Source organism: Podarcis muralis, chromosome 2, assembly GCF_964188315.1.
Source record: "Podarcis muralis chromosome 2, rPodMur119.hap1.1, whole genome shotgun sequence".
Taxonomy (NCBI): Eukaryota; Metazoa; Chordata; class Lepidosauria; order Squamata; family Lacertidae; genus Podarcis; species Podarcis muralis.
This window is the reverse complement of record NC_135656.1, coordinates 80563770-80589396: the sequence shown is the minus strand read 5'-3', so window position 1 is coordinate 80589396 and position 25627 is coordinate 80563770. Positions and strand designations below refer to the sequence as shown.

The 25627-nt window shown below is 41.7% G+C and overlaps 2 protein-coding genes across 3 annotated transcripts; both read left to right on the top strand.

The window, feature by feature from the left end:
* The first annotated feature begins 3616 nt into the window (after positions 1-3616).
* LOC114592763 (parapinopsin-like) lies at positions 3617-16298 on the top strand. Its single transcript, XM_028721041.2, has 4 exons — positions 3617-3944; positions 11279-11607; positions 13763-14005; positions 15887-16298. The coding sequence occupies exons 1-4, from the start codon at positions 3617-3619 to the stop codon at positions 16022-16024; spliced, it is 1038 nt and encodes a 345-aa protein (XP_028576874.2). The 3' UTR covers positions 16025-16298.
* Positions 16299-19351: 3053 nt separating this feature from the next.
* On the top strand, positions 19352-24153 carry SELENOK (selenoprotein K). Of its 2 annotated transcripts, none has more exons than XM_028719070.2 (4): positions 19352-19506; positions 21999-22089; positions 22813-22893; positions 24057-24153. In XM_028719070.2, the coding sequence occupies exons 1-4, from the start codon at positions 19488-19490 to the stop codon at positions 24151-24153; spliced, it is 288 nt and encodes a 95-aa protein (XP_028574903.1). In that variant the 5' UTR covers positions 19352-19487. The 2 variants fall into 2 exon arrangements, with proteins under 2 accessions (XP_028574903.1, XP_028574904.1); XM_028719071.2 differs by having other exon boundaries at positions 24057-24144.
* The last annotated feature ends 1474 nt before the right edge of the window (positions 24154-25627 follow it).

Here is a 25627-nt window from a genome sequence, read left to right as displayed (position 1 = left end):
TCGGTGGTGCCCGAAAGTCAGTTCTGTCCCCAGGCGGGGGGACAGATAGTCTTAACCAATGCCTAAACAACCACTCACGGTTTTGTATTTAAATAAAGTTGTGGCCAAAATTATGCCAAAAACCTTAAACAAAAATTAACTGTGTGTTGTGAGTTATTTGAGGGGTGGCTTTGGGACCTCGACACGCAACAATGAATTTTAATAATGTGAAGGGAAAACTTGTGACCACTTGTCTCTTAGCCAGAGAATCAAAGCAATGATGAGGTGCTTTGTAAACAAATCTGGAATTTTATTTAAACACACTCAATGAAGGTTATAGCTCTATGGTTACTCTGATAAAGCATAATACTTGGTTTCAGTCAAAAACTCTGTAGAGTTTTGTTGTTCAGCACCTAACACAGCTTTTTCCAGTCCTCTGCCCTCCCATCATCCCAAAATATTGACCATGCTGGCTGAGGCTGACAGGAGTTGGAGCCCAAAACTGGCTGAAGAAGGCTGATTTACTTTGTGAGTTTCCATGTTGTGCAGAACTCTTCTTCAATCTACATATCTGGGGAGGAAATAAGCATTTGAGACCAGCTTGTTACAAATTTACAAAATACCATGCCTACCTAGAGTAACAGCAACAGTGCACTCCCTTTCCTTTCCTTTCCAAGAGCGCAATCAAGGGATTATGTCAATGATAATTTTGCCTCTGTTCTTAACTTCCACAATACTTCCCCCCACCCACCCCAGCATGAAAGAGCTCTTCTATTTAACACACATAACATATGCAAATACACTGCTAAGTATTAACGTCTTTAACTAAGGTAAATGCATTAGCAAGAACATGCTGACAGTGTTGCAATTAACGACCCAGTGCATTAGCATGTGATATTAACATAATGATATTAATTGCAATATTAGGCCTGCTGAAGAACAATCAGTTCAGTGCCCCTGAAAATCCTGAAGCAGCAACTTTATTCATAACATTAAGGGTGCAGTGACAGCTGTGCTCTTCAAGTAACGAAAAACTTTCCAGTTATTGGAGAGGTTCAAGGGTGGGCTTCTGTTTGCGTCGCTATGAAAGGTTTTTGTGTCCTATCCTCGACTGTTTTCATGTTATATATAATCTGAAAAGAGGAGTTGGTATAAAATTTGCCTGGTTGACCTACACAAAAATTGCCAAGTCAAGTCTTCCTTGGCTCCTACGTTTTCAACCTGCAGTTTATATACTCCAAACTGTACCCAAATATGGAAAGACAAAAGATTGAATCTTGCTGGTGACTTTGGAAATATCCTGTTTCATTTCTGTTTGTTCTGATTTCTGTAATTCAAATACCGTATTTTTCGCCCTATAAGACACACTTTTCCCCCTCCAAAAATGAAGGGGAAATGTGTGTGCGTCCTATGGAGCGAATGCAGGCTTTCGCTGAAGCCTGGAGAGTGAGAGGCGTCGGTGCGCACCGACCCCTCTCGCTCTCCAGGCTTCAGGAAGCTATCCGCAAGCCTTGCGCACCTGGCAGGAGTTCCCGCGGGCTCGCAAGGCTTGCGGGTGGCAGCCTGCAGCGCGGAGCACGGGGCGCCCTCCGGAGGACGCCCCGTGCTTTGGCCAGATGTCCGCAAGCCTTGCACGCCCGGCGGGAGGTCCCACGGGCTCGCAAGGCTTGCGGGCGGCACCCTGTTCTGGGGGCTGGGGGGGGGAAATATATTTTTTTTTATTCATTTCCCCCCCAAAAAATGAGGTGCGTCCTATGGGCCAGTGCACCCTATAGGGCGAAAAATACGGTACATAGGAGAGGTTAGTGGTTTGAGCAGGCCGAGCTCTACCATTAGGCAGAATGAGGCTGTGTACACACCATAAATTTAAAGCACCACCGAGACTCATGGGAACTGTAGTTTACACACCACAGAACTATAATTTCCAACACACTTAACAAACTGCAGTTCCCAAGAGCTGGTTCAAGGGCCGACACCAAGCACACTATATTCCCCTTCCCCTGTTAGATACATGTACATATCTTTCTTGTTTGTCCATTAGGAATTATAGGGTTAACCTGCAAATCTCACAAATGCCCTCAGGCTCAGATATCAAGATTGGGAGGAAAACTCCACTGCTTGTGTGAATAATCTTGTCTGAGGGTAGGAAAATTAAAAAAGCTCCAAACTTCTTTGAGCCTGTAACCTGAGGGGAAGAGGATGCCCTAACCATAACATGCATTACTATTTCGTTGATGGCAATGAATTGTAGCAGAAGGAATTGATAAATGCTGATGGAAAACTTTGGAAACAGCAAGTGTATTTTGCATGCAATAAATGACAGCTTCAAATATAGCGTTGCACACCACCACAATCTCTGAATAGTGCAAAATTCCAGGGGTTCCAGGTCTTTCCCAGGTTTTGTGTTTCCTTTTGGAAATGAAGCACAGTGGAGACTGCAGTGTCCTTATATTGTTTATTTACGCATATATACAACCTGAGCCTGCAATGGAGGGGTTCACAGCATTAACACTCCAAAAGGGTATTGTTTCTTTCATAGCCACAGCCTTGCGTTCAAACAGAAATCAAACATTGCTCTCGTTGCTCCGATTCTGCCTCCAGCTTGCTGCTTTTCTTCTAGTTCACATCACTGCAACTCAGTTCTAAACACTGGCTCTTCCTTCCAACTATCTGAGAGCTGGCCCATCACCCAGGCTATCACCTCAACACAGGAACCTAGCCTGGCTTATTTTTTTTAACACTTGCTGGAACCAGGGGTTAGAAGGGTCTCACACAGAGCCCACTTTTGCCACACCCTACCCAACTCATAACAAGATATACATACCAATCATAAGCCTGTGGAGGATTTTATGCATAGACTAGGGACATGTCCAAAGTATGTTAAAGGTGTTAAAAGGTGACCAAAGAAAGAACACATTTTTGCCCGCGTTTGTATGCTTAGTAGAGAAAAGCACACACATGTTGAAAAGTGATGGTTTTGTGCCATGGCAAGTCCACAGCAGAAGCTGTTTGCTTGTCAAGGCCTTCACTAGTATACTGAGGTTCTTTTCTGAGAGTAAATAAATTCCGAGCCAATTTATGTTGTCAGGGGTACCATCTGCAGAGAGAGTGAAGAGAGAGTTTAGGGAATGAAACGGAAAGGTCTATAATCTCCGTTCTGTCCCCTTTCATTCTGACTTTCCAGTTGACATGGGGAACCCAGGTGGAAAGATTCACTCAGCATGTCAGGGAGGGAAAAACCATAATTGATTATTCCTATTAAGGAAACTGCTTTCCCAAATGCATTTAGATTGCACAGGTTCATTCTTAAAATGAATTATGCACTCCACTGCCTTAGGAAAAATAAAAAGTTCTGTGCAAGACATATTTCTCTGCTGCAGTAATTATGATGAGTGTAGTGCTAGATTAATTAGAAAATGAATGATGAGGGGAGAATTATGATCAAAGAAATCCGGATCTAAGGATTTGCTTTAAATGTTGTGTAATCCATGGAATATCATGCCTTGTATTTCTTGAAACATCAAACGAGAAGGGGTTTCATAGTCATCTAGAGAAAAGAATGACTGGAGACTGACAGGTAGCACAACGCAAAAAAGCTCAAATAGTATTTTATCTCAGTTTGGTGTCCTAACAACAAATGGATTCTCTGGACACCAATCGCTTGTCAGTGAACGTCAGCACAGGAAGAGTGGTCTTGATGCCTCGTATTGGTTACACTATAATTGCAATTATCATGGCAATATCTTGCACTTTATCAGTAATTCTGAATACAACCGTTATTGCAGTAACTATTAAGTACAGACAGCTTCGTCAGCCAATTAACTATTCCCTGGTCAATTTAGCCATAGCAGATCTTGGAGCAGCCTTGTTGGGAGGAACTCTGAATGTAGAAACAAATGCTGTTGGCTATTACAACCTGGGTAGAGTTGGCTGTGTCACCGAAGGCTTTTCTATGGCATTTTTTGGTGAGTACTTGTCTAAAACTGATTTGTTGTATCATAAGTTAGAAACGAGCCAGACGCTGAAATGTTTACAGTTAGCACAAGCAACTAAATTGTCTTTGCATGGTAGGAAGAGCAACAGATTTCTGTAAGACTCCTAGCTGTGCTAGCATTTCAACAATGCTGGTCTCTTATTTATTTTTCTCCCTATTGCAGCAAATATGCTTACAGTTTTTAATATGTGTGTGTTTTAATATCATGCATATTTTTTTATCACGATTTTTTTAGCAGGTAGAGTCATGGCTTAAAAATAAAATTACATCTCTCTTAGCTTTGCATAGGTGCAAGATCAGGGGGCGGAAATGGAGCGAATTGGATCTTTGTCTCTGACTTTGCTATCAGTAATGCAGTTAGGTAATTTTAAATAGTCTTTGGTGGTAATGTCGCTTCTAAATGTGCTGCATTTGGGAGCCCTACTGCTGATTCTCCTTTGGGGGTGCCCTGAACCTCTGCCCCAAAATATTGCCTCTGTTTGCCATTCAATTGGTTGGTTTTTAACTCTAGGAAGTTAAATAAGCCTCCATTGCTTCTCTGTGTGCACCACCTATCAAATAGAAAAAAACTTTTGTCTTTACAGTATGTACCTTGTGTATGGCAATTATTTCACAAACCATTTATTATGGAATAGTCTTGGAGTATTAACAACCTAGCATTAGTGCTGCAGAAAAGGGGAGGGTTGTTGCTCCTTACCTTTCACTATGTCCAGCAGCACCTGTAGGGCTGTGGATGTGATGGCAAGTGCACCTCTTCAAGCCACCTCTGCTTCAGGATTGCTTTGCCTGTAGGTTTGTTTCCTCCTCTGTCCTCACTTCTCCTTTAACCAAGCCCTGCCTTCCCTCCATCTTTTAAAAATAACAACACTTAGAAATGATGCAGCGTTTCCCCTAAAAGCTCAAAGCCCTTCGCATACTGTCTTTCAGTACCTTTAAAATGTGCTGAAGATCAAGACGATATATGATGAATGAGTTAAGGAATAAACACTCATAAAGTTTTATTTTTAAAAATTATAACAGCCCTGTAAATCATGTCACATATTATTATCCAGAGCCGTAGGAAGGGAGGGTGGGGGGAGGACCGCCCTGGGTGTCATACCTGAGGGGGGGTGACATTTGGCACGCCGCCCACCCACGACTCCCAAGTCTACCCCGAGCAGTCGGGGGAAGGGGGGTTGACAAAAAAAAATTCCGCACCAGGTACCACCGGACCTTGCTAGGTAAAGGTAAAGGGACCCCTGACTGTTAGGTCCAGTCATGACCGACTCTGGGGTTGTGGTGCTCATCTCGCTTTATTGGCTGAGGGAGCCGGCGTACAGCTTCCGAGTCATGTGGCCAGCATGACTAAGCCGCTTCTGGAGAACCAGAGCAGCGCACAAAAATGCTGTTTACCTTCCCGCCGGAGTGGTACTTATTTATCTACTTGCACTTTGACATGCTTTCAAACTGCTAGGTTGGCAGGAGCAGGGACCGAGCAACGGGAGCTCACCCCGTCGCGGGGATTCAAAGAGCCGACCTTCTGACTGGCAAGTCCTAGGCTCTGTGGTTTAACCCACAGCGCCACCCGCTACGCCTCTGTTATTATCCTCATGTTTCATGGGATGGGGTTTTTTGCTGAGGATAATAATAGAGACCCCTGAGTGAGTCCATTGCTAAGATTCGATCCAGGGACTTCCTGGCTCATACTACATGCACTTAACAATGGCAAAACAAAGCAATGAAACATTCATAATCTAACTTAGGTTTTAATTGACAACAGAATATGCTCAGGAAACATACATGTTCAAGCATACATGTTCACATTTTTATGTTAAATCTTTACTAATCAAGATACTGGCATGTTTTTAAAATGCTGCATTCCTTCTAAAACATTTTTCTGAGATGAAATGTCATCTACTACACTATCAAAAATTCTATGCCCTTTGCCAAAGAACTCAGCTGAAATAATTGCCAACCTAGAAAGCACATATACTGTTAGTTGTTGCAATACCAAGGGCTATTGCTAAAAAATAAATAAAAAATCAAGGGTTTGTCAACATATAAAAGAGTTTTTTCACAATAGAGAAGCATTTCTTGAGAACAGTTGTGACAGAAATTTGGCTCCAGGCAAGCAAATCAAAAATAGCAGCTTCAGTCTGTTTCAGAAAAGAAATGGGTTTTTATAGTGATGCTCAAAATGTTTTTTTAAAAAAGCTCCTGACATGTGAAAGCATGAGGTGTCACTCTCTCGGATGGAAGTGCAGTGACCCAAACATGGGGAGGGAGTTGTTCTAACAAAGCATTTCTAAAGAGCCTATTTCTTCAGTGAAGATTATGAAATGAAGTTAGCCTTGTAAACTCCCTCTGAAAACAGAGGCATGATTCTCAAGCGCTAGGGCTTCAGAATGAGGGCCCACCAAGGAATCTAACTCCCTGTTCTTTCTTAACCTTCTTTCATGGATGCACTGTGTACCATCAAACCCCCAGAGGGCCAGGCACTCAAATGATGGCTAATAATAAGAATAAGAATAATTTATTTATACGCCACCCATCTGCCTGGTGCAAAGGCTGGCAACCTTTTTCTGTTAAGGGTCACATTCCCGCGGTAGGTGGAGCCAGGATCTTTGATGAGCACAGTGAGAGACAAATGTGTCCTGGATTAACCTATAGAGATCACCATTCTCCGGTTTTCACCATGGCTCTCTCATATTAGAATTTCCAATCCTATGCAGGTCTTTTCATGTGTAAGCTCCTCCAAGTTTTCTGGTGGCATGGTTTGGTTGTTGTTGTTTTTTTCAGTTAAAGCACATGTAACACATGTAAAACTAATATAGCTACTATTCAAGAAAGCCAGAGGAGGAAATTCATTTCCTCTACACACACACACACACACACACACACACACACAGAGAGAGAGAGAGAGAGAGAGAGAGAGAGAGAGAGAGAGAGAGAGAGCAGAAATCTATTAATTTGCACATTCTCTGTAGGGCTGTTCTTGACAACTATTAAAAGTCAGAGTGCTTTTCATCATATACTTTATTTTGAGTTTGAGTGCTGGTTTGACAGAAAGCCCTATATGGCTTAGGCCAAGTGTATTATTCTTGACTATACCATCTGTCTTTGTGGCCGGTTTATACCAGTGTAGTGTTGTGTAGCATTGAGCTTGGAGTGGACAAGGTCATTGGGTGAATTAGGGCCAGTCGCAGTGGCCTACTTTACACTGCGGTAGTAAATCTGTGTTTAGGCCAGGCTTCCTCAACCTCGGCCCTCCAGATGTTTTGAGACTACAATTCCCGTCATCCCTGACCACTGGTCCTGCTAGCTAGGGATCATGGGAGTTGTAGGCCAAAAACATCTGGAGGGCCACGGTTGAGGAAGCCTGCTTTAGGCTATGCCACTTTACATGGCTGGAATTCTCCCAGATGCTGACACTGTCAGGGCTGAACTGTATGCAGCTGTCAGAGCACAGGGATAGGGAGCCAGGATTGTGCAAAGGAGTTGAAGCGGGGAGCCCAAGCCAGGAGCCCAAGCCAAAGAACTCTTCCAAATGCCTCATAGCTAGGAAATCCATTGTTGCTCAGGCAGACAACCAGCTTAAACAGAAAATCCTTCTACACAGCTTCCTTTGTAGGAGTGCCCAATGGCAGGTTTGGGTAGATGAGACCAGTCTAAAGGCTTGAGAATATTTCATTGTTAGGAAGCTGCCCTAAACTGTAGTTCTTGCAGGGTGTCACACAGGGTAGCTGCACAGAGAAACAAAGTTATAGCCATGGCTTCTCCATTTTGGGGCTGTAGATTTCTAGCAGGGAGCCTGCTCTATCCAAGTAGGTTCCACTCAGGATGCTTCCAGGTTTTGGATGGGGAGCCAATCTGAGTACAGCAGACCCCTGCTGCAGAGATTCAGTCCCAAACACTAGGATGGAGGAGGCTACAGAAAACCTGGCAGGGGGTGGGTGGGTGAGACTAATAGGGTCATTCCTCTCCCCGTCTGCTGCAATAATATTTAAGGGGTGGGAGTGGGGAGAGAATGAGTGAATGGGGTTTCAATATAAAACAGGCATATAGGATGCCTGCAAACTGCCTATTTAGAGGGACCCAGCTCACTTTTAAATCCATACAGCATTTTATGTACATTACAACAAAACTACTTTTTTTCTCATCTATCCCCCACAATGCACATTTCCTTTTTATATGCACCCGGCATCCTTTCTTTAAAAAATCAATCTTCATTGCCATTTCTAAGCTTGCCACACTGTCTATTTTTATGATGCAGTAATTAAAACATGGCTCAGTATTCATGGGATGGCTTAACAAGACATTTTATAATCTCATCAGTTCTTTTACTTGCATCCCATTGTTCAGCCTAGGAGCTCAACTTCATATGGGCTGTCCTTAGAGAACTCTAATTTTTATAGCACTTACTGGTGAATGAAAATTGCACTGTTTTCAACACTTTTCTTCCTGGTGCATTAAGAGATGACAGTTGAACTGAGATGAAGTATCAATAAGAAATTACACTTTACTAGCTGCAGTTATTTGCTTGGAATACAAAGCTTTATATCTGACTAAGGAGTGAAGCCAGTATTTATCAATAAAATAAAAGCGGGCAAACAAAAACACTGAATGCAGCACAATTACAAATATCTGAGGATAGTTTTCTCAAAGCCGGCATCTTGATAGGAACAATCCTAAGGTGCCTGTTTCACTCTGGCTAGCCAGATTTTCCCAGGAAGGTCAATAGCTGAACATGAAGGCAACAGCTCTCCTCTGATGTTTCTCCACTCCCTACCCAGGAACTAGCATTTACTGGCCCACAGATGAGCCATCTTTAACAGTTTGAGGAAAATGTGCACTCTCCCATCTCTTCCTCTAGGAGGAGGAGTACCATATTTTGTTCAACCACAACTTGCTGTGTTATTTCAGCAGTGGAGGCTCGTTATTTAGGGTGAATGGATCACTGTCCCAAAAACCTCAGTCTGCCCTCAATCAGGCCCCACCTCCCTGTCTTCTTTCTTACACCAGGTTCCACTTACAAATTGATGCTCAATAAACAGGTTGTCTAGAAGTGACCACCATATCCCAATGTGAAGGTTCTTCATAGCTAGGGACTCTGGGCAGGCATGTTTCCTGAATGAGCTTAGAAGCCCCCTTAGACCTTTCTGCTCAAGATGGAAAAGTCAGGGTGAAGGGGGCATGCATGCACTCATTTAGTGAATGAAGCTGATATTATATACGAGTCTGCTTTAAAAGTAGGGGTGGGGAACTGGGTCCATCCAGCAGGCCAGATCCTTATCTCTCCCACTCCACGCAGGCCAAGTTTGACAGATGTGGAGCTGGTCTTCTAAAATCAAAATGATGTTGGGTGACTTGTATCTCTCTCTCTCTCTCTCTCTCACACACACACACACACACACACACACCCATTGTATGAAATCAAACTGTACAAAAGCAAAGGCAAAGTCCCATGCACAGTGATCTAACCAGTGGCTCTCTTCAAATATTCTGTTGTATGTTGTATGAATGATGATGATGATGATGATGATGTTCTGAATGAAGTTGCAAGCTATTAAAGCAAGTGATCCCAAGTTCTACTCTTATGGGTGAGGGATAAAAGATTTTCTCTTCCACTTTTTCCACACTATACAGAATTTTATAAACTTCCTTCATGTTCAAGTTTAGCCTACCTCTTCACTACACTAACAGAGCTCAAAATGTTTTAACCTTGGAGCGTTGAGAGTTTTCTGCTCCTTTTCTTGCTCTAGAACTTCCATCTTCAGGTAGAGTGTCAGAACTGTATGCAGTATTCCAGTGGGGTGGTACCATACATTTTTATATGGCAATATTATATTCATGATTTTATTTTCAACTCCTTTTCTAATAATCCTTCACACAGAATTTGACTTGTTCAGTCTTAATTTGTAATCTGCCAAATGACCGGACCCAATGGCTTTTAACAGATAGTTCTAGAATGTCATATTTTAAATTACTATAAATTTTTAAAACTGCTATAATTGTTTACCAACAATGCTCTTTGGTAAAACTGTTTTGGCCATATTGCTAATTTATATTTGTTTTGCCAGAGTTTGTACTACTTTTAGGCAAAACTTTCTCTTTTACAGATGCCCTTTTTGCCTTTTATAGCTTTTTGGGCTCTGCTTGTTAAGCATACTTGTATATTATTGGAATTACTGATACCTTTCTAAATTTGCTATATACATTTTATCTCTGTGTCTATATTAATGGTTTTTAAATAACTACCAAGCTTGCTGAAGAAATCTAACTTCCCTGGCTCTCTCTTTTAACTAATCCACTTAACTTTGGAAGTGGGGCAACTCCGTTTAAAATTAAATGTGACCAAGCTGAATTTCCTGAATGTTGCATATATTAGCACTTGGTCTGTTTCTGAGTTCTGGTAACCCCTAAGTTAGATTACTTCAACATGCTATGCATGGGACTGCCTTTAAAGACAGCAGAATTCAGTGGCCAGGTTGTAGCACCGATCCTGGCCCAATTGCACTGTCTGCCAACTAGTTTCCCGGCCCAATTCAAAGTGCTGGTTTAGAATGATAAAGCCTTAAATAGCTCAGGACCGCAATACGTCAAGGACCCTACAATCATCATCTGAGGCCCTTCATCCACAAGAGGAATGTGGAATGGGTGTGGAATGCTTTGTGTGGAATGATCTCCCCAGAGTGGCTTGCCTGATGCCATTATTATACATCTTTAGATGGCAGCCAAAAACATCCCTCTATAACCAGGTCTTTGTCCCTTTTCTATGGCCTTTTAGAAGTGAGAGAGGTGGGGAGATGTTTTCAATGTACTTTCTCCCTGGTTTTAATATACTTATGTGGCTTTTGTTTGCTTGCTTGCAAATTACTTTGGGTTGCCTTGGGCGAGATAAAGCAACGGACAAATTTAATAAATAAGACGTAGAAGAATCAGGTGATGATATTGGAGTGTGGAACCTGTGACCTTCCAAATGTTGCTTGACCCCAAACTCCCACTAGCACAAGTCAAAGGCCAATGGTCAGGGGATGGTTGGAGCTGTGGTACAACAGCACGTGGAGGGCCACACAGGTTCCCCATCCCTGATCCAGGAGATACTAGTTGAAAGTAATGTTGTCAATGGAAGGAAGATTTCCTGTGAAGGGTGTAATTCAAAGCTACAGCAGAATGTTGCAAATTTCTCATGCTGGCACCCTAGAAAGGTAAGGATTTGAATGCATCTAGGCTCTTCAGAAATTCAAAAGTACCAGTTGTGATATAGTTTGTGTAATATTCTTAATATTAAAAGCAATGAATAACATGTTTTCACTGCAATTGCAGGCATTGTGGCTTTATGCACCATAGCAGTGATAGCTATAGACCGTGCGATTGTGATCGGCAAGCCTATGGGAACACTTACTTTTACCACCAGGAAAGCCATGATTGGAGTTGCTGCATCCTGGGTCTGGTCTCTCGTTTGGAACACTCCCCCTCTTTTTGGTTGGGGAGGATACCAGATGGAAGGCGTCATGACCTCCTGTGCTCCGGACTGGTACAACAGTGACCCTATTAATGTTTCCTATATTGTCTGCTACTTTCTATTCTGCTTTACAATTCCGTTCGCTGCCATCTTGGTTTCCTATGGATATCTACTATGGACTCTGCGCCAGGTAGTGCTGCATTTCGTATTATGTTTTGCTTAATTTGCTGACCTTAAAAGTGTTTTAGCACCATTAAAAAAAAATCCAGAATTAAAATGTACTGACTCATTCAAAAGACAATCTGGCCCAAGGGCTTGAGCTACCCTTTTTTTTTTTTAACTTGGTCAACATCGGCTACTTTATGTTGCATACCGTCATCATTCAAGGAATTGGAGCACATGGAATCTGAATTTAGGCAAATGTTAAACTGGTGTGCTTAGGCTTCACTAAGTGTTGTGTACTGAAGTTCTCACCCCGAGCCAGCAGGGGGATACTGTAGATAGTTATGCAAATGAAGGATCGAAAGTGACGCTCAGTGATTGGATAGTTTTAGAAAGTTGCTACAGTTACGCTGTTCTGGAGCTCTATATAAGCAGGCTGACTGAGTTCCCCAGTTCAGTTCTGTTCTGGACTTTGAATAAACAAGAGCTGTTTGAAGAATCGCTGTGTTGTCTGATATGTTCGCCCACAATTTAACACTAAGCATGGGTGATCATATCTTACATATTTTCCGTACCAAAGCACAATTTCATTAAAAAATTATCTGTGATTCAGGTTCACACATAGCATTGGGGCTGCTTTTGCCACTCACAAGGGCTGTGTGCGCACACACATTAATGTGTGCAATATAAGAAGATAATGTTAGGTGCTCCTAGATCCATCACTGTCACTGGAAGCACAGGTGTCCTCTAGTGTCCATGCATTGGCAACCTCAAATGTGTATTAGTGCAATGTGCTCTATGTGGAGCTATCCTTGCAGCTGGTGCGTAATGTGGTAGTTGGGTTGCTTGTGGTGGCAAACCAGTGGCAACATATTACAACACCTTGTTTGTGGGATTTGCTCTGGCTGCCAATCTGCTACTGAAGCAAGCACACATTTGCTGAACAGAAACCCACACCACAGGTTAGCAGGGAAACTGGCTATGAGACAAGGGACTGCATTGTATTTGGAAGGTATTTTCAGTGCTAGTTCAAATTTTCAAAAGGTCGTAGGTTCAGTCTCCTGTGGCTTCAAGTAGGATGGGGAAAGGTTCCTGCCTGAAACCCTGGAGAGTCACTGCCAGTCCGTGTTGGCACTCCGCAGCTAGATGGAACAATGGTCTGCCTTGGTCTAAGCCAAGGCAGCTTCTCACATTCCTGGCTTTGAAAAGTGTTTACAATTTGTTTTAAATTCACCCTCTTAGCTAAACTCCAAAACAGATATTTCCCCTCACATTTATCAAGCAAACCTTCTGTGTATAACATATGAAGCACTTCTTTAAAGTCTGCTCAGATGAAAAAACAAAAACAGGCCTACAAGGAATTTATCTGTCCATCACATGGCCACTTTCCGTGTAGTAATGGAGTTTGGTCCGTGCCTTTACTGCTTTCCTCTCTGCCACATTAGAGCTTTCAGGTCCAGACCCTGTAGCATTCCTGTATCTTGGCAAATTGCATTTCCTCTGGCGTGCCTTTTTCCATCATATGCTATGTTTAAGGGAGAACTTTGGTCACTCTGGATTTCTCATTTCTTCCTGGAACTTATTTTCACTGCGCTTTCCAATCTTTGGCCTCCCAACCTTGTACTCACAGCTCCTCCTTTTCCCAGCTTTTGCAGCCAAACGTCTTTTAGGTGAACTTGTAAGACTACGCAGTTGCGAACATTTGTAGGCAGACAGATTGAATCAAGGGTACCCAATGTGCTACCCTCTAGATGCTGACTTCAGCTCCTATCAGTCCCTGCCAGCTTGGCCAATGGTCAAGAATTGTAGTCTATAATGGCTGGAGGGGACCACATTAACTATTCCTGTTCTAAGAAATCATATCAGCTCAGACCATGGGTGCCATTGTCACCTTTACATGTCAGATTGCCAGTATCCATACATTTGCTTCTGCATCCCTCAAGACCTGTTCAGACTGGATATTTGCAAATTAGCAGATTATTACAAAAGCCTCCTGTTCTCTCTCTCCCAAAATAAACTTGCTCTGTAAAGGCTGACCTGAACTTCCTGCTGGCATGCAGAATAAAACATTCTTAAGCACTTCCACATGAACTGTCATCCTATTCTTTTATGTGCAATGAAATGTAATTACACTGATGTATGTCCTATTTTTGATAGGTATTGAATGTGCTATTTTTAACTAGGTTGCTAAAGTTGGAGTAGCTCAACGAGGCTCAACAACGAAAGCGGAAGCTCAAGTGTCACGGATGGTGATAGTCATGGTGATGGCATTCTTGATCTGCTGGCTTCCTTACGCAACTTTTGCCCTGGTAGTTGTGGGTAATCCTCAAATCTACATTAATCCTATTATAGCCACCATTCCTATGTACCTGGCAAAAAGCAGCACGTTCTATAATCCAATCATCTACATTTTTATGAACAAGCAGGTGAGTTTAAACTCAATATGATCTGTGGAGCATGAAAATCAAAGTATAAATATTGTATAGTCTCAGCATCCATTGGGAGTCTTTTTTAAAAAAAATCCACCACCCTGTGAATTTTACTTCCAAATCCCTCTGCTCTCTCTTCTGAACTACACTGCAAAATAAAATCCGCTGCCCTGATCTTACCCCCCGCCCCGCATTATATGTAGAGTATACTATACCACAAATCATCTATCTGCAGGTCTGGACTTTCCCAAGTAAATAAAATTGCTTACATTGCTTTTATATCTATTCAGGCATGCCAGCTTTCCTAGCAGGCTCACAGGGATGGTACACATCGCAAAAAGGGAAATGTTCTCTAACCAAGAATTTTGTATGTGCTTGACCTGCTTTTTAGGTTGCACAACAGATCAAACACACGTTGCTGTCTGTTCACTAGTCAGGAAGTAAATCGAGAAATACAAAACATTCTTGTGCCCAAAGAATATAGCATAATGCTCTGGTGGGTTTGTCCCAGGATTGCCTTAAAGCTGCCTGCTGTATGTGCAGAATTATTTTCTATGCTGCCACCTTGTGGCTAAATGAATTAAAGTTGTATTCTTATTATAATGATTTATCAAGGATGCGTTTTCTGTTTTCTTCATGCACTTGTTTCAGTAACCATTATATTAACATTCAGGATTTTTTGCCCAGTTACACAAAATAAGATCCTAATCTATTATAGCATAAAAAATGCCTTTGAAACTTTCATCAGTGCATAAAAATAGTATGAATTGCTTAATGTGCTGATATTAATAAATAAAAAACTCAACAGAGCTAGGAAGCACTAAGCCCATTGAATACAATGGTCTTAAGCATGCCTAACTGTGCTGGATTTAGACTTAAATATCATTTTAATAGTAAATGAGTCTTTTGACATACAGACATACATACATACATACATACATACATACTTAAAGAAGATAAATACTTATTGCTTAGAAATTTATATCATAGCATACATAATAATATGTTGTCTTTAGAGCAGTGGTCATTTTGGGGATCATTGACTCCTTTGAGAATCTGATGAAAGCTATGGAACCCCCTCACTAGAAAAATGCATATAAATATAGGCACAAAATTTTGCATACAATTTGTTTTATGGCATTGGGGGGGGGGGCTTTCTTTTTTGCATCCATTTAATGGACCCCTATGAAGCCACAGGTGGAAAAAAAACCCCTACTTTAGAGAAAGAGGGAAAATACCCTATTCTAGCTGTTAATATGCAGGAAGAATCTGTTTTCTAAACTGCTGGCATGCAAAAACTATGTGCTAAATCCCAAATCAATTTTGCTTTTTGTTCTGGTTTGTTTTTAAAACTTGTGGTTTTCTCTTCCCGCCTCCGCCCCCATAAATCAATTCCCTCTTCTGAACCTTTCCTTCATCCTTTTTGTCTCAATGCCCCCTGTCCTTATCTCAGAGGCAGATTTTAGGCAGCACAACAGTTTCTGGGGATTTCACAGTGGCAACTCTGTGATGCAATGGGTTGTAACATACCAAACATACTGGGCTTTATCCAATGCTGCGCCAGTGGGGTTCCATTCTCTCTTCTCCCCCCCCCCCACCTCCCCAAAATCTGCTTCAGAGGGTTTCCCCCATCCCTCCAGAGCTGATATTTGAGGATGCAAGGGGAGGAGTCACAGAAATGAACAGGGAAAGAAGAGGAAATTTAATTATGCACATGGCAGCCCCTTCTACCCGTAGAGCTGCAATGTTGGATACAGTCTTTACGTGTCTCAAAGCAATACACACACACACAAACACATATATATGTGTTTTGTATATGGATGACGTATAATCAAATGTGGCATGAGCCAAAAGTAAATTTGTACTTTTCCTTTCCAGTTCCGCGATTGTCTCGTTAGGTGTCTCCTGTGTGGAAAAAATCCATGTGCTTCCAATCAAGTGGATGAAACTGATCTAGAAGTATCTACTATTGCCCCTGCTTCCTCTTCAAGATGCGGCAAAGTTTCTCCACAGTAGAACACAATTCAATATATGTATTTTTATTGACTTACAGTAGAGCGCTCTGCATGTTTCCTCAGAAGTAAGTCCCACTGGGTTTAGTGAGGCTTACTCCTCTATATGTGTGTTTTAGCACTGGAGCTTTTGTTATCTTCTTTTTCTTTCTTTTCCAGTTATTGTCTAATGCAAAATCTGAAGGCCTGACAACTCTTTCTTGGCCTTTGAGTCTTTTTGTGAAAGGTGGTTTTATGGTGTATAAAACATCCTGCAAATAATCACTGTGTTTGATAGTGTTGCTCCTACTAGTATTTATTAATATATTTAATATCTCATTTACACTTTAAGGCACCTGAGGTAGCATCCAGCGGTTAAAAATAAAATTGGAAAAAATAACAATAAAATACAAATACAGCATTAAGACTCAACGGCATGTTAAAAAGCAACAATCAAGAACAAACACAAATGAAATGCAAGCATAAATCAAATGCAAATTAGGAATCAAATCAAATGCAAACAGTAAAAGCCCATAGGGCGTGAGAGAAACAATTAATTGAAGTTCAAAAGAATAAAGTTGTTCTAAGTCGCTGGTGGAAAACAATGAGAGGGAGCAAGACAGATGGCCATATGCCACTAGCTGGGAATAGAATGCTGCATGTACTACAATGATTTCAAAAGGCCCTTTATCAGCAGTTGTATCTTCTGTCCTCCAGTCCCTGTATACTGGAGAGATAAGAATTTAAGATGAGCCTGCTCGATCAAGCCATTGACCCATCTAGGTCTGCATCATGTTCTCACAGAGGTCAACTAGATGCCTATGGGAAGCCTTCAAGCTAGACTTGAGCAGAACAGCACTCTACCTTCTTTTTAGTTTTTTAGGATTAGGGCCACAAAAGTAGCCATGGAAAGTTATGCTTTTGCAGCAGATCAATCTGCTGTTAAAATGATCAGCAACAGATAACAGATGAAATTGTGGGTGGTTTTCTCCTTAATGTCATGTAGAATTAGGTGCACCTTTTAGATAGATTCACAATACATTTGTAGACAGATCCTATACTCTAACCCTCATCTTTGTGGACTGCAAACCACCACCACTCAGCTTAAGCAGCAATTATGCTTAGAAATAAACTTCTATTGATATGAATTATATCCTTTTTCCTAAGCTTAAATGGTGCATGGGGAGCAGGAACAAGGAACAAGCTGGATCCAAAGGATCCACTAGAGGTCACATATGACCTGCAGGCCTGAAGGTCCCCATCTGCACTACAGACAGGCAACTCTTAGAAAACAACAGAAGTATAGTGTCCCAATCAAGGGAAGTAATAGTCCCTCTCTAGCCTGCCTTGGTCAAACCACACCTAGAGTACTGTGTCCAGTTCTAGGCAATTTAAGGATACTGACAAGCTGGAACGTGTACAGAGAAGGGGGACCAAGATGATCAAGGGTCTGGAAACCAAGCTTTATGAGGAACAGATGAGGGAGTTGAGTATGTTTAGCCTGGAAAAGAGGAGACTGAGAGAATGTATGATAGCCATTTTCAAATATCAAAAGGGCTGTCACATGGAAGATGGAGCAAGCTTGTTTTCTCCTGCTCTGAAGGCTAGGACTTAAACCAAGGGATTCAAGTTACAAGAAAGGAGGTTTCAATTAAACATCAGGAATAACTTTCTGACAGTAAGAGCTGTTTGACAGTGGAACAGACTCCCATGAGAGATGGTGAAATCTCCTTCCCTGGAGAATTTTAAGCAGTGGTTGGATGGCCATCTGTCATGTATGATCTACATGAGATTCCTGCATTAGAAGGAGTTAGACTAGATGTCTCTCAGGATCCCTTCCTACTCTACCATGCTATGATTCTATGTTAGGACATGTCTGAATCAGCATAGTATTAGGCTTGCAGATCTGCTCCTGGTGTTCAGGCTGCTGAGTACAAAGTCCCCTGAGTGATGAACAAGTACTGTGGCAAATGGCACTTTTTAATTGCCCACGGAACATCCTGGATTCCATCTCCAGGTAGGGCAGAGAAAGAACCCTGCCTTCCTGGATCTCCACTGCCGGTCAATGTGGACTGAGATCCACACTATCTCAATACTGAGATAGATGGACCAATGGTGTCTGGCTCACTATTATATGTACCTAGAAGACAGCAGTTTTATACACACTTATTTGGAGGTCCCAGAGGATCCGGCTGGAAGTACACAGCTTAAGCTTCAACGTATTATTACATGCCGTTGGCATGGCAACAGTTGTGAGACAGTCTATTATCTGCGCTCAGCCAGTAATCCCTCTTCAGCTGGAGCTTTCTTCTGTGCTGAGGAAGAGGTCCTATGAGGTTGGGGAGAGGGAGAAAGGCAGGAGCAGAAAGAGCACCTGGGAGGCAAACACAACAATGCCCTATGTTTCAAACGGTGAGCTACCGATACTGGCACTGCTCTGAGAGAAAAAGAAGAGGAGGTCTTTCGGAAATTATGTGGAAGGGATATTGCCACCAGAGGTGTATTTAAACTCCCTTGTGCCCTTGGCAGGGAGCTGTATAAGTGCCCCCTGTCCCTTGCGCTCTTTGGCAAGGACAAGTATTGGCATTCCTGTGTCCCTTGCGCCCTTGCAGAGGAGCCTGCGTGCCACACCCAGCCACCCATAGCAGCAGAGGAGTGGTCCAGGGAGTGTGCAGACAGGCTCCTAGCCACTCCAAGCCAGAGTGGGGAGGCACAATTGTTGCACACTGTAGTGGGGAGTTCCCCGGGCTCAACACACACCCCGGGCCTGTATCCTTGGTGGGGGGCCAACCTATCCAACACAAATGATCTCTATTGACATGAAACCATATAATTGCTTTTGTTCAGACTTCTACACTTTTCATCCGTTCCCTCTTGTGTTTTCCTCCACGGTTATGCTTATTAGTTCTTTCTAGCTTACAGAACCATAAAGACAATGCACCAAGAATGCTCCAGCGTAACCCCTTAACATCTGGAAGCTTGGTTTGGTTTTTTCCTGGTTCCAGCCTGCAGGCTACCCAGGTTGCAGTTCTGAGGTGCCATTCTGAACAGACTTATATGAACTCCCCACACACTGCTCAGCTTCCCATATAAATCTGGCACACACACACCCCATCAATCTCCAGTCGTGTACAATGGTACTGTATATCAAAGCCGCCGAGTTTCTCTTTACTTCTGTTTCCCGCCCACCGAGGAGCGCAGGGCGCGCTGCTCTACCATTTTCCTATCTCTGTGTTCCAAATGAGGCGAGTATGCTGTCAGAGCCGTCGAACTGGCAGGCCAAGGGCGGAAGGAGCGGCTGCGGCAGCTGCGGCTGCTTAAGGGAGGCAAAGTGGTGACGCAACGGCGCATCCCGTGATCGCTCGGCCTATGGCGTCTTCCCAGCTCCGACTTCCTGGGTGACAGAGGAGGGGCGGGGGTGGAGCAGGACAGAGAGAGAGAGACACCTCTGAGCGTTCGGATCCGGGACGGTGGGGCGAAGCGAAGCCATGGTTTATATTTCGAACGGTGAGGGGCAGAGATTCCGCGGTGGGGAGGGAACCTTTATTATGGGGTGGGAGTGGGGCAGAGCATGGGCGTAGCCTTGATTTATTTTAGGGGGGCAGCCTTTATGTTGGGGAGGGTTAGAACGGAGTTATCTGCAGCGCAATTAGTTAAGTATTTTTATTTATTTTCTTGATTTAGGGAGGCAGCTGCCCCCCTCCCCGGTTACGCCCATGGGGCAGAGGAAAATTTATGCCTGACCCTCTTTTTCTGCTCCTTTTGTATGTGGAGGTGGAGTAGATCGAGGCCCCTACGCAAGATCACGCTTTCTGCAACCCGGTAGATCCGGGAGGCTGCTAGTAGTGTTTTCATGGTTGCTGAATAAACTTACATAATTCCTGCTGTTCCTGTCTGTGAAAAGATGCACTGAAAGGGTTGTCATGTTCGTATGACAGGGCTTGAGGTTGTTTTTCAAAGGGTAACTCCGAAAGAGCTCGGGTGAACGGCTTCGTGCGGATTAAAAACCTGTTTTATTTTTAAAAAGCGGAATAATTAAATCGCCTTGTGGGCACCTCGAAGTCATTACTCAGATGCACAAAGAATTGCCTTGGTCTGTAAATCACCTATAAGGTTGGAAACAGGAATATGATTATCATTGCAGGTGTCAACCCAGTACATACCTCTTCTGATAAATTCTGGCTCATGGCCAATGCAGTTTTAACTAGATTTCGATTCATATTTTTAATTGCTTGGTTTGCCATCTCAAACCATTCTTCTGCCTCCTAATTTGGACTGTCACCCCAGAAGAAAGAAATTGTTTAGATGCCTTAATTTACAAATTTGGGGTGGAATTGCTTTTGGCTCCTCTGCTTCATGTTAGCAGTAGGTCAGTGTTTCCCAACCTTGGGCCTCCAGCTGTTTTTGGACTACAACTCCCATCATCCCTAGCTAGCAAGACCAGTGGTCAGGGATGATGGGAATTGTAGTTCAAAAAAGCTGGAGGCCCAAGGTTGGGAAACACTGCAGTAGGTGATAATCTTAAACTCTGTTGAACTCTGTTGAAGTAAGCATAGGATTAAGCTGTACAAATAGCATTTCAGAGTAACTATTCGATTGATCTACCTAATGTGCGTTGGTTCTCTGAACCTTGACTATTGCTCAGCAAATTAGAACTCAGCCCTATACGTTCTTAAAGAATAGTATACTTGACTTAAATGGTCATTGATTTGCGTTCTCAGTGCTGACACTAGCAGGTAATTGTGGTTTGATTAGTGCTTTTGGGGAATGGGAGAAGTCTAATAACAATGATAAAAGCCTAATGATTAAAATACCTTTTTATTATTAGAGTGTTAATAAGCCTGCAGAAGTTCTTGCTAGCTTGCATTTCCCCTCTTTCACAGACAGCACTGAAATGTAAGCTTATAGTCTTTTAGCAGTCTGATTAAAAACAAACAAAACATTTCTATCAAGGGAGCTGCTGGCGGAGAGGTGGGATCATATTTCCCCACCCTGGTTTACTGAGTTTTCACTCTGGTTGTGAAGGAAGGTATTTTTCTTTTTCTGTGCTATCCAAGTAGGCTGACAGTGGAATGATGGAGCAATCTGTCCCTCCTCCACCAGCCTTCTTACTGGGTTGCTTGAAATTCCTGGTCACCTGTTGTTAAGTACAAGACTGGGTTTAGCACTAGAAGAATTTAAAAAATTAAGCATTGATTGCAGTTTCGGCTGGAGAACTAGTGTATCTTGTCTGTAGTTTGTAGTAACAAAAATGTGCAGGAGTACAGAAGCTAGGGCTGCTATGCTGTGTTCATTTTTAGGAGTAAGATTTTCTGACGCGTACATAACTTCTTAAATATATAGGACTAAGCTGTAAGAGAGCTTTTAGGTGGATTTGCTAGTACAGTACTGTACTGATGGTTGTTGCTCCAGATGGGTTGAACATTGGAAACATAGCAACTATGATGCAAGAAACTAGCATTGTTAGGTGGGGCGGGAGATGTTTCCACTTGATTTGTTACACATTAATGTGTGTTGCAGAATGGACGAGTAAACTTAGATTTGAACAAACAGAAATTTGCAGTTGGGCCCATATCTCCAGTTACAACTATTTTAAGTGACTATTTTTATGTCAAGTGAAATGTTACTTCCAGTAAACCAGGGGTGGGAAATTCTCCGAGTTTTGTTGGTCTCTTAACTGTCAGCAACCCCTGACTAGTCATTAGAGATGATGGGAGTCACAGTATAGCAACATCTGGAGGACCACAGATTCTCCACTCCTGTAGTAAATTATGTTAGGGAAGCATATAACAACTGGTAAAGTACATTCCTTGGCCAGGTTCCCAGGCTTTATATTTTTCAAACAGTAAGTCCCCATGCCACATGATTAAAGGGAAATAATACTGATTTGTGTTTTAACTTCTAAAATACCATTTTTTGTGAATAATACTGCTTTCTTCTTCATAATGATGTGTACATTGTTATTTTGAGATGATATTTTTTATTATTATTAATTACAGGTCAAGTGTTGGATAGCCGGAGTCGGGCTCCATGGAGCTTGTCATTTATAACTGACTTCTTTTGGGGAATAGCAGACTTCGTAGTTATGTTGTAAGTAGAATTGTTCTCTTAATCTAAATCTTAAATTGTGCAACTTCAGAACCATCTGGGACTAGTCTTATGGCAGTGTTGATAGATAGATAGAGAGATAGATAGATAGATAGATTATAGGGTGCAATTAACAGTCAATTGAACACCAAGCAAAGCTTTTCTTCAGTAAAATAGACCTAGATTTAAATCTCTCGTTGTGAAGAGCAGTATGCATCTGATAATAAATCCTTTAGGTCGTCCCTTCTTTTAGAGTTGTGAGATGACAATACTCCACAAAGCAAGAAAGAAAAAGAAATGATTGATTAAAATTAAATTGATCAGTGCACAGGAAACTTAATAACATGAGATGCTTGTGACATCTGAAAAAAGGAAACCAGCATTCTAGGCTTCTGGGGACACCCTGATAATATTTTGGTGTCTCATAAAGGCTATTTAAAATAATTCCTGACTCAAATTTAGATTTTGTCAGTCTTCCATTCAATTGACAAATCTTGGACCGGGAGAGAGATATATATATATAGATAGATAGATATTCTCTTCAGAAGATATATGTATCTCTCCAGAGATATATATATTCTCTTCAGAAGTAAAGATAGAAAAAAATTTGTAGAAAGGCAATTTTGCTGTTCATTTAAACTTAATACTACTACTGAACTGCTTAACCCTGCTGCTTAACCCTGTTATTTGTGGCACTGGATTAATGGGAATCTTTTGTCATTTCAGTTTCCAGAGCATTATTCACCCAGACTTGACAAGGAGAGGCTACACATCTACCTCCTCTTCAAGATACGATGATGGAAGGGGGTACTGCTTTTTCATTTTAATTTAGGGTGGGAAACTTGCTGCACTCCCGATGTTTTTGGATTCCCATATCCCATCAGCCTAACCAAACAGGCAGTCGATTTAGATGGTACACAAAATACTACTATCTTATTAAAAAGTCAGGTTGTTATGTGTGTGTTTTACAGAAAGAAACAAAAATTTATGAGCAAACAATATGTGACAGATTATGTGGAAACAAGATATTTAGGCCTGATTCACACACATCCCCAGTATTTAGATCTTGCACGTGGTGAAGAACAGGAACAAGGTGAGGGAGCTCAAGTAGAATCCCTATTGTGAGTTTGAGCCTGAAAATCCATTTACAAGTAAGCTGTCACCAGATAGCCATCATCACAGAGGATCATATGATGTGAGGCCCACTTGTGTCAGGCCTTGCTCTATGCTGAAGGTCTGTGCATAGCCCAACTGGATGCAAAACTACATGTAGAGACCATATGTGAGCCCCACCCTAACTTCAGTTATTAAAATCTTCCAAATTTAGTTCAGAATGAAAGATGCTGCATTTACTTCAAGCTTAGCTGGCCATCCTTGTTAAGATGCCTCACATTATAAAGGTATAAAGCAAAGCTTTGAAAACTGTGTCACAACACGTTAGTGTGTCGGTTGCCATGTGTAGGTGTGCCATGTGAACGCTCCCTGCTCTCGTCCAAGGGCTGGAAAGGGGTTAGTTTAACCCAGTGCATTTTTTTCTAGGGAGATGAAGGGGTACACATACCCCTAAACATTTTGTGACTCTTCGTACTTTTGTCCATTTACTGTATTTATTTTTCCCGGTTTGAACTATAAAATGGTGATTTTATTGAGTCAAAATGAGAGTACCCCTAAACATTTTTAAAGAAAAAAAAAGGACTGGTTTAACCTCTGGTTTGCTAGTAAAACTGAATTACTGTCTCATGAAATGATGCATGTCTAAAAAGTGTGTCACCAACATGAAAAGTTTGGAAAGCTCTGGTATAAAGGTATCTCATCTGTTGATAAGGAATCTTGCATTTTGGGGAGCCTAAGAAAGGAAAACTTATTTTACCAATCTTAGAAACCCATAATCTGCTACATCTGAAGGCGCTTCTCTGATGGGATTTCTTGCCAGGTGTTTTCTCTTCACATTTTGCTTTTGTTTGTTTTAGGCCTCCAGGGATTCCTCGTCGTAGAATGGGTCGAATAAACCACTTTGGAGGAGGTCCAAGTCCTCCACCAATGGCTGGAGGTGGATGAGGAAGGTAACCTATGAGCTGTCGTTTTTTGGATTCTGAATTAAAAAATGAACTTTAGTTTGGCTTAGGAACACGATTTTTTCTTTTGCAAAATCAGAGGAAAAATCTAGTAATTGGTGGCTGCAAAACTAAATAATTTTATAGTTTTAAGTGCATATAGGGCAGATGGGTGAGCTTTAGATTTTGCCCTGTTCCTCCTCCTGCCCACTATTCAGAAAGGAAAGGTGTCTGCTCTACATGCTTTGACATTAGGCAAAGATCTGCGAAGGGAAAAACCAGTGTTCCCCTTTTTTTAGTACTGTACTTGGTTTGGGATGTAATTTTAATCCCATTTACCTGGGAGCAAGCCCCATTGAATTAAATAGAACTTACTTCAGAGTAGTGTTGTTAGATTTGCACTGTGTCCAGACCTATAGTGTTCTAATATTTTGAATACTTAGAGGATTTCAGTAAGAGAGGTTGAGAGATAAGGAGCTGCATAATGTATGAAGGGGATATAAACTCAGCATCAGTAATATACAAGTGGGACCTGCAACAAAATGTTGCATTGTGAAGTGCTCCTGATCAGGCTTCTTGGTAACTATGCTCTCTTCTCTGCCTTCTGTTCCCCCTTGGCTTTTCATATATTTCCGCCATAGACATCATTTGATCTGTGGCAACTATGTTCAGCCCTCATTGGGCTATTTTCTAATTTATAAGAAAAAATCTAAGTTTTTTGCACTTCTGCAAACCTAGAAGTGTGGATGGTACCTTTTTTTGTTTGATTTTTTGTTTGTTTTTGTTTTTTGTTTTGTTACGTAAGGAACAACACTCTAATAATGAGTGACCTTTCTGCATCCTAAGAATATGCTGAAGCACATTACCAGGACAATGACAAACTCTCCTTCCTGGCTGTTATTGTTCTTTTTTAGCACGTTAAACATCACTTACTTTGGATTTCCATGGTCACAGCTTCCACACTGAACTTCAGCACATGTCAATTTTTGGTCCAGCTCCAACAGAAACTTATTTGTAGAGAGCCAGCTACTTCAGTAAAAAATCTCTGCAATTAGAATCGGTCATTAGAATCCATCCTTATACTGTACAGAAATTCTTTGTATATTGAGGATGATTATGTTTTATGCTTTGTGTTAAATAATGTTTACTTAAAAGAAATATACTTGTATTGATATCTTACTGTAAATGTATCATACTTTGTTTAATAGCCAGGATTTTAAAAGCTACTTAAGACTGAAGTAAATCTAATGTGATTTTAGATTTATTTTATTTTCTTTGACTGCCCCATACTACATGACAAACCATGCTCAACATTTTTCTGGGTTCAAAAGCAGTTTTGTCAGGTTTGGTGGAGGTTGCCGCCTGAAGAAAAACAAATGTGATGACCTCATAAGCTCCTGGTGCAAATTTCATTATTTGTAATGTATGCAATTGCAACATAGCCAGAAAACTAATCAGTATTTTCTTCTTCTTAGGTAAATGCCTCT

Bases quoted from the DNA above. Each gene is read 5' to 3' on its own strand.
- SELENOK (XM_028719071.2), top strand. The intron at 22,090-22,812 runs GTAAGTAGAATT...TTGTCATTTCAG, and splicing joins GCAGACTTCGTAGTTATGTT to TTTCCAGAGCATTATTCACC. The intron at 22,894-24,056 runs GTACTGCTTTTT...TGTTTGTTTTAG, and splicing joins AGATACGATGATGGAAGGGG to GCCTCCAGGGATTCCTCGTC.
- LOC114592763 (XM_028721041.2), top strand. From the start codon at position 3,617: ATGGATTCTCTGGACACCAATCGCTTGTCAGTGAACGTCAGCACAGGA. The intron at 3,945-11,278 runs GTGAGTACTTGT...CTGCAATTGCAG, and splicing joins CTTTTCTATGGCATTTTTTG to GCATTGTGGCTTTATGCACC. The intron at 11,608-13,762 runs GTAGTGCTGCAT...ATTTTTAACTAG, and splicing joins TACTATGGACTCTGCGCCAG to GTTGCTAAAGTTGGAGTAGC.